This window comes from Dendronephthya gigantea, unplaced genomic scaffold (genome assembly GCF_004324835.1).
Source record: "Dendronephthya gigantea isolate DGI-Jeju-01 unplaced genomic scaffold, DenGig_1.0 000172F, whole genome shotgun sequence".
Taxonomy (NCBI): Eukaryota; Metazoa; Cnidaria; class Anthozoa; order Malacalcyonacea; family Nephtheidae; genus Dendronephthya; species Dendronephthya gigantea.
The window spans coordinates 25,452-34,922 of NW_021163182.1; the positions used below are offsets into that span (position 1 = coordinate 25,452).

General features: G+C 33.9%; 1 protein-coding gene across 1 annotated transcript; it reads right to left on the minus strand.

Annotated features, from left to right (window-relative positions):
- Positions 1-4,251: 4,251 nt before the first annotated feature.
- Positions 4,252-8,006, minus strand: LOC114537998. The gene is made up of 11 exons (XM_028559110.1): positions 7,358-8,006; positions 7,027-7,247; positions 6,168-6,217; positions 5,882-5,966; positions 5,618-5,803; positions 5,387-5,532; positions 5,201-5,309; positions 4,958-5,041; positions 4,658-4,838; positions 4,457-4,546; positions 4,252-4,310 (listed from the first exon to the last, which is right to left on the minus strand). Exons 2-11 carry the CDS (start codon positions 7,039-7,041, stop codon positions 4,252-4,254), a joined length of 1,005 nt encoding a protein of 334 aa, XP_028414911.1. The 5' UTR covers positions 7,042-7,247; positions 7,358-8,006.
- Between the last annotated feature and the right edge of the window lie 1,465 nt (positions 8,007-9,471).

Below are 9,471 nucleotides of genomic sequence, written 5' to 3' on the forward strand. Positions count from 1 at the left end.
TCCATCTAAAATAGGTTCTTACCCAGGAACTGCCCGCCTGTATTCTAAAAGCTCACTAACACTCAAACTCATTGAGTGGGAGATCTTAATCTTCTCATAACGTTTCAATGGCGGTATTTCCAGCCGAACAGGGGCTTGATTTTCAGTGATTTACCTTATATCTTTCCATCTGTTCAGAAAAAAACTTTCTCATTGATCAGCATTAACGAAATTTATATGTCACACTCGATGAGTATGAGTGTGAGTGAGCTTTTTGAATACAGGCGTAAGTCTCTTCTAGTTCACGTCCAATCATCATGAATTTCTCAATAACTCACAGTTCTTTGCTTTAGTTCTCTATTTGTGCAAAACCATCTCATAATGATGTTCAATTACTGTAGAGAGTTAAAATTTCAGATCAATTGAGAGATTGGAAGTGTACGATGAAAAAATAGGCTTAGCTTTTCTAACTTAGGTGTAATTATAAGGTGTCAGAGCAGATCATGCGTAATTGAATTCAAACTTCACGAAGGAATTACTGCTTGAAACTTTGCACAACTATTTGTATCAAAAAATTCTACACAGTTAAAATTTCAGCTCAATTGAGCGATTGGAAGTAGGCGATGAAAGAATAGGCTCAGCTTTTCTAACTTAGGGGTGTAATTAATATAGGGTGTCAGAGCAGATCATGCGTGCTTGAATTCTAACTTCACGAAGGAATTACTGCTTGAAACTTTGCACAATTATTCGTATCACAGAAGATGATACACAGTTAAAATTTCAGATCAATTGAGAGATTGGAAGTGTACGATGAAAAATAGGCTTAGCTTTTCTAACTTAGGTGTAATTATAGGGTGTCAGAGCAGATCATGCGTGATAGAATTCAAACTTCACGAAGGAATTACTGCTTGAAACTTTGCACAACTATTTGTACAAAAAATTCTACACAGTTAAAATTTCAGCTCAATTGAAGATTGGAAGTGGCGATGAAAGAATAGGCTCAGCTTTTCTAACTTAGGGGTGTAATTAATATAGGGTGTCAGAGCAGATCATGCGTGCTTGAATTCTAACTTCACGAAGGAATTACTGCTTGAAACTTTGCACAATTATTCGTATCACAGAAGATGATACACAGTTAAAATTTCAGATCAATTGAGAGATTGGAAGTGTACGATGAAAAAATAGGCTTAGCTTTTCTAACTTAAGTGTAATTATAGGGTGTCAGAGCAGATCATGCGTGATGAATTCAAACTTCACGAAGGAATTACTGCTTGAAACTTTGCACAACTATTTGTATCACAAAAATTCTGCACAGTTAAAATTTCAGCTCAATTGAGAGAATGGAAGTGCGCGATGAAAGAATAGGCTCAGCTTTTCTAACTTAGGGGTGTAATTATAGGGTGTCAGAGCAGATCATGCGTGATTGAATTCAAACTTCACGAAGGAATTACTGCTTGAAACTTTGCACAATTTTCGTATCACAAAAGATGATACACAGTTAAAATTTCAGATCAATTGAGAGATTGGAAGTGTACGATGAAAAAATAGGCTTAGCTTTTCTAACTTAAGTGTAATTATAGGGTGTCAGAGCAGATCATGCGTGATTGAATTCAAACTTCACGAAGGAATTACTGCTTGAAACTTTGCACAACTATTTGTATCACAAAAATTCTGCACAGTTAAAATTTCAGCTCAATTGAGAGAATGGAAGTGCGCGATGAAAGAATAGGCTCAGCTTTTCTAACTTAGGGGTGTAATTAATATAGGGTGTCAGAGCAGATCATGCGTGCTTGAATTATAACTTCACGAAGGAATTACTGCTTGAAACTTTGCACAACTATTTGTATCACAAAAAATTATACACAGTTAAAATTTCAGATCAATTGAGAGAATGGAAGTGCGCGATGAAAAAAATAGGCTTAGCTTTTCTAACTTAGGTGCAATTATAGGGTGTCAGAGCAGATCATGCGTGATTGAACTCAAACTTCACGAAGTAATTACTGTTTGAAACTTTGCACATCTATTCTTATCACCAAAAATGATACACAGTTGAATCAACATAATAATTACTTCAAATTTCTTAATTAATTTAACTTGTAGGTACCCCACGTAAGTATTTAACACTGCATTAAACTTGCTGTATTTTAAAAATACTTAGGTGGTGCACTTACACAAGCTAATTTAATTATTGATGTCACCAAGCAAACATACAAGAATATTATTCAAATTTCTTATTTAAAAAACAACAGAGCTATATTCACCAACAAGAGACTATCACTTCAAACACAGTGAATTTTGAGCAATGAGGATGCAGGAAAAATCAATAGTCACCTGGAAATTTATACTAAAGCGTAATATGCGAGGTACAAATTATTTCAATTGTTTTAATAATTTAATTTAATATTTGTTGTATATAATTTTTTAATTTTTCTTTTAATAAATTAAAACATGCATGTTTCCACACATTAGACGGAGACTATGCTTGTGCACCAAAAATAAATCAGATTGTATAGACAAGATATAATTAAAAAACCTATTATGTACATCAAACATCATGCAAAATGATACAGAGAGCTTTGCATTTATTTAGAAATCCATTTCAGATTCATCTTCAACCTCGTCATCTGAACTGTCTAAAATTGACAATATCTCATCGTCCTGTTCTTCACTCTGTTCCTTTTGGTCATCTAGTTGATCCAAGTTCTCGAAAACGTGTTTGGTAGAGGGCATGGTGCTTTCATGACTCCATTCGATTTTTGGAATGGACGATGATACATTATCTGGTAGGTGATTGCCAAACGTTGCACCAAGAACAATTAGTTTTTTTCCTCTTCCAGAATCTTTCTTTGAAGTATGCACCGAATTCCTCGAATGAGTACGGTTGATGACGAGTCATTGTTGTCCTTCAGCCATTCTAAAAAACTTGACTTTTGGGTTTGGTGATACGTAACAAGCCTACACATTTCAGTTTTCAAATAACTTGTTTCCTCCTTGCATCTTTCGATGAAATTATGCAAATCTATTGCGCTTTTCTTCACAGAATATGGAACTTGATCCTCACTCAAAGTGCTTTCTCTGAAATCCTTATATAGGTCGGATTCTGGATCTTTTACCTTGTCAAACTCTAGCTCTTCTGGCAACCCAGTTACATTGTCTTTCCAAGCAGCAAGGCTAGCGTTGTACTTTTCAACAACTACTTTAGCAGAATTCGTCCTTTGTGTTATCTGCTTAGAAACTTTCTCTGCAATTGCTTGGCCGTCTATTAATCGAAAAAAAACACAAACGAATGAGTCATGTCAAACTTAGAGTGGGAATTCCCATTTTAAATTAAAGCTCATCATTACAAATGAAAGTAATGTCGATTCATAGGATACGGCACACCGTGAATAAACATGTTGAAAACTTAAAACAGTTTTACCATTGCAGTATTAGCATACGAACTTTAACTTCCATTATAACATATGACTACTAAAGGGGTCGTACGCGTCTACGCGACGCAAGCCTTTTTAATGTTTACATTATTTTGTTTTGCCTTCATTTTGAATAAAAGGCAGTTTATATTGAATCACTAGTCCGCTTAATTGATAATTATATGGTGCCAACCTAAACTAAACAACCAAGCATAATTCTTGGATCATCAAACGATCACAATTTGAGTTATAGCAAAAAAAAAATACCTGCATATTTTCGCTTCAAATTTAATAAGAACATACGTTCGACTGCAAGTGAGTATAATTTTTCTAATGCTTGGTTTCGCCTATCCCGAAGAACAGACAATGCTGCCACGTTGAATTTCTCCTCGCCCATTCTCCATCTTGGGTGAACCTTGTAGCTTTTTTCAATTCCCATGACAATTTTTAAAATCCTGAAGTTACATAAAGGTATATATGACTTTTAACACCAAAAACAATTCTATTCGGTCGCTAGTTCCAATACTTACGCTTTCTTCCTCTTTACAAGCTCGTTTATGGTTTCATGATTTTCAGCTTCTGTTGAAGCAATGCCTTGTCTGTAGCATACCATTATAAGTATTAGAAAATATTTTGTTAATTAAAAATAAATGAACAATCAGCCAGGAAATGCACAAAATATATCATTATCAGTCTAACCTCAGTTCCTGCAAGAAAACTAAGTTCTGTACGTATTTAGCCTCCCACGACATGGGCGATGGTTTTCTCTCTACAACATCAACAGTTTATGATAATATTACACGTCTTGTTACAAATGAACACGGTATTTCCTTACGTTATAATTGGTACATACTGCCTCTCGTTAACAACATTTCTCTTCTGCTTTCATCCAAGAGTTAATTACATCAGTACCATAGGAAACTGAAATTGAAAGACTTTTCTATTATAACGTAATTCGACCTATGACAGCACTATGATACTAACACTTACATTGAAATTTTCCGCATATACAAAAGCCTCATCCAATAACTGTTTAATACTATCAAATGTTAGATAAGATGTTCTACCTTTTAAATCTGAAAAGATCTCCTCCAACTGTACTACTGAGTTTTCCATTAGTTTCTTTGTTTTTTGCATTTTAGACAACAATGCCGGACCTGTGGGGAAAAATCAAGCATTGAATTACAAATATATAGTCGCAAAAAGATTACCAATACTGTAATGATATTGGTGGCATAAATCCACCAAGGCAGAAATATTCAACTAGCCAAACTGTAGAAGACGATGTCTTGCATGGTGAAGAAGCGCATCTGTTAATACGTCAACCCTTCGACCAGCTGTCATTTCCTTTGTCATTGATGAAAATCCTCTGAGGTAAGACCAAAGTCTTTCAATTCCTTCACCGTCAGTAAGGCCAAATCCCTCCTTTCTTCTAGGACCAAAAGCAACCTACATTTCGGGACAATTCTGAGATAAATAACAACATGCGACATACTGCATGACTGCACCTAAGAATGACAATTAAATTTTTGATAACAAAACCGACAACTTCTAAACCATATATTGACCTGGCAAGAAGATTTATGTCCATATGCATGGAAAACAGGAATTGCCAAGTCAATGCGTCCAAGAATGGTATGCTCTTCGTTTTTCTATCAAAAATAAATATATATGCAAATGGATATTGAAATTCATATATAATAAATATTCAATACATGTAAAATTGCACATGAGATTACATCTCCAAATGACAGAACTTTACTTCTTCTTAGAATTTAAACTGTAATCAGGCAGCTATGCCTATACCTTACCTTTAGGTGGGCAGACAAAGTACATGCAATGTCATACATTATTTTAACATCAGTATCCTCATCATAATGACACAGAAGCTTTTTAACCTCATACACTGAATATGCTATCCTAAAATATACAGTATGTTGCACTAAATTACTATCAACATGTACACTTGCACTTTAATTTGATGACTGTTTGCTCACCTTTCTCCATGTTTGATACTCATAAATCCCCTTGGGTATTCATGTCTGCATACTCTACCAAACACTCCCTTCTCGTCAAAAAGCTTATTTCTTCCTTTGGATCGTAACATGTTACTAACCTCACCAGATTTAAATTCATTGCAATCCTAGGAAAAACAGTGGATTCTTCTATAATAATGATAATATTCAACAAAACTACTTTTTACAGTACAATCACCAGTAACCACTTACAGTAGGGGCTTGCTTTGCCTTCTTTGAGTTGTCATCAACAAAGCTATCGACATCATCCTGATTGGCAAAAAATGTACCATTGTGTCTGGCAGGTAAAAGATTCGCACCAGCAGACTTTTTTCTCACAAGCCCAAAACATCCATCCATGCACTCAATGGCAACATTCTTGTCAGTATCAGTTTCACTCTACAAAATTATCACAATATGTTAAATACAAAAAGGAGAATGTGACATAAAAGAAAAAATACCTGTGGAGTTCTATACCTGCAAAGGACATAACGGGCAAACATTGTCAGGTTTTTGTTGCAAGACAAATTGTTTCATTGTTTTGAACAAATGTTGGTGATATCTACATAAATAAAATATTATTGTTGGTATTGTAAATATATATATATATATATATATATATATATATATATATATATACATATATATATATATATATAGAATTGAAGTTTAAAATTTATCATAAAAAGTTGCAAAAACAATAAAATAAAATATTTGACAAGAACAGTACTGTGTCATGCAGTTAACCAAAATACGCCCCTACCTAAATTCATCAAAAGAATCATCATTCAATATTTTATACAGATTCTTAACCTTAGAAAACCAAAAAAAATATATAATGTATGAATAAATTTATTTATCTATGGTATATAATTAAAGTGTACCATATATGACATAACATTGATTATTTTATAACACAAAAGAAATCTTTAATATGTTTCACATGTATATATAACTTATTTTCTAGTTTCTCACTTCATTTCATGGTTTGCTAACGAGACATTCCAATTTGTGTGATATGTAAATAAGTGTATATTTGCACGTCCACTAATTATGAAATTTTAAACTTCGCTCGGAACATGAGTATCTGCACTTGTAGACTTTATAGTTACTGTATACTAGTTAGCTGGCAACCAAACTAACATCATAATTAGTAGGCAAATATAATTTAATGTCTTATATATCAAACAAATTGAAATATCTCATTAAAGCTGGAATCAATAATATGTAATAAATTATAGTTATTTTCTTTATCTATTTAATGCCCATGGCATGACTCTAGTATTTTACTCTGGCTAACCCTATATGATTTTACTTGTCCAATGGAGATTCCAAGCATCAAAGTGTTAATAAAACAGTCAAGTTATTGTCATTTAGAGCATTTAGAGTTTATATAGTTAATCCCATGTCATTTTCACACAGATAAATATTACACAGTATATAATAATTTATACTTGGTATGCAGTATGCTATATTATTATTATATTTTAATCAAGAATTGTCTATTTAGAAAATATATAAACATAAAGTATTTGGAAAGGTTAGGTGTCAAGAATTTGTTCTGAATGATGTTGAAATAGCATGGAATTACTCAGCTTCAAATGTACAACAAAATAACATACCCAAACAGGAAGCATATTGGACTTATTGAGGCCCAACACATCACAAAATTTCTTTAACGATACATGGCATTCCAATAGAAGTGTCTCAGCAAGTGTAACCAACTTAAAATGAAATGCAACCTGAGGTCTAACAGCTGATCCTGGCCATAATTGGAACTTTACAAGTGTAACTGCAGCATCTTCACAGTTACAAAAGTTGATCCATTTCAAGTGTTGATGCCCTAATAAAAATGCACCAAAGGAGAAACTTACAGAACTTTTCTCACAATTATTTTAGGACTGAAAACAAACTTGAATACAGTTATCAAATCCACAGTACCAATAAACCCACCTTTTTCATCAATACAAATAATGTTTTGTGCTTGTGCAGTTGGACAATTTCTTTGGTGATCAAGAGTCAAAACACCATGATTAACAAATAAAGGAACAAAACAACCATCCTGAGAAAATAAGCAACATGGATAGTTTTCGCGCAGTTGATGCAAAACAACTGTCTAGGACCACAATCCACGCAGCGACAAACAGCGAAGTTGTTATGGCACTCGATGCACATTATACTTTAGTCACAAAAAGCTTCTTCCTCAATGCGTGCTTGCAAAAGAGACCCCCTCACATCTTCCCAACTGTGATACTCTTTCACCCGGCGCAAGTGATATCGTGAAAGACTAGAAAAAGCTTGGTCATCACTTTCATGGCTGCTATTTATATCGTCGATATTTGAACCATCAACATGTTCTTCTTCCATTCCCGTTGTGAAAGACTTCTGCTTACTCGAACTTGACTCCTGAGAAATCTTGCAATAGTTCTTTGAATTTAAACGCACATGTCTTGTAGTTTTTTTTCCCTTTGTTGACTGCGTATTAACGCGAATTTTGCATGCCTTAAAACGCTTGCAAGAATCCGCCATTTTGGCGAACTTCTATTTAGAATTTATAATACACAATAATAACAAATAGCTCGTTCCCAGTACAGCAAACAGCGAACGTGTTAGATGGCTCAGATGATCATCCCATGTCACATATATCCGATGTTCTAAAACTTAGAATTCTCAATATATGTGATTTAGAACACGCGGAACGGGTGGATTTGGCATTCTTTATCAAATTGAATCTAAAATTTTGGTTCGTTTTATGTAGCTGTAGGAACAAACACATGCAGCATCTCTTTTCGTCCGCCTCGCAGATTTAGTTTATCCTAAGCTCGTCTTGCTGGTAATGTGCCAAAATTATTTCTACAACACTCTTCAACTTTAATCTTTATGGCGAATAAACTTTTTGGATTATTACAGATAGACTTAAAAAATCTAATCAGAGAAACACATGCAACCAACGCGCGGAGCTGTCAGTAATATATTTGATGCTATAAATGACCCAGTTATCTTTGATAGTCATGAAAAATTTAAATCTTTGCCTTGAAACAGAGAAAACTGGTCCATTAATTACTTTTCTTCTTCTCCCATGTTTTTTATCAAATGTAAAATGTCCCGATATACCGTCATACTATTTTCGGTGATTTCAACAAAATGCCTAATACAACATGTGACTTCCCACAAGTGCTTGACCCAGAGAAGATTTGTGATTCGGTTTTTCTTTTTATACCATAATTAGATCGGTGAAAATTGATAGTAGTGAGTTGTAAAATTAACGAATCTCAAAAGAGAATTATAATAATTAAAATGCAATATAAAAATTGTAAACACTTCCGGCGTTATTATTGCAATCACGACTGATTTTCACATTCAGTGTTTTATGAACAGTCTTTTCCCTCTTCTCTGCAAGCATGGCGGATTGTCCAAAAATATTGATTTTCAAAGCTTAATCACTTCCATGTAGGAATAAAAATCAAACAGGCATGTACAGAACGATTAAATATATAGAACTAATTACTCGCCCTGAAGTTTGAACATCCCAGTTTTCCCTACCTATACACGCACTACGAAATTGTGTGAAAAATAAACCCATAATTTAAATATATCAATAAAAGCGTCTTCTTGACGCATGAGTGCTTCCACAGGCGACTTGTAATTTTTACAGTGTGTCAAACGTGATAGATCAAAAATGGTTGCCAATGAAGAATGAGGTAATTACCTAATGGCCACCTAAAATAAATTTTGATGGCATAAACTTTGCTGTAAATCGATCCCATTTCAGTATAGTATTTAATCTAGGTTTGGTTAAAGCACAATTGTTTCTTAAAATAAAGTTACATACCTCTATAATTAGAATTTTAACTTCAATTCCGTTAGCACGTTTCGTGGGTTTTTAGCAAATAACAATCTAAATTTGAACTCGTGACTAACAACAAAATTTGAAAAGCGCCGAAATGGTGGGCGACGGTTCCTAATTGTTTTGATTGACTTGCCAATCAAAATTGCAACATTGCGTCACAATATTGCAGTGTTGTTAATTCGTAAGAGAACATCTGGGTTGACTATAAGGTTCCGCA

Coding starts and splice junctions, on each gene's coding strand:
- LOC114537998 (XM_028559110.1), bottom strand. Junction 5,310..5,386: donor AGTATCAAACATGGAGAAAG/GTGAGCAAACAG, acceptor TGTATATTTTAG/GATAGCATATTCAGTGTATG. Junction 4,839..4,957: donor GACATAAATCTTCTTGCCAG/GTCAATATATGG, acceptor CCCGAAATGTAG/GTTGCTTTTGGTCCTAGAAG.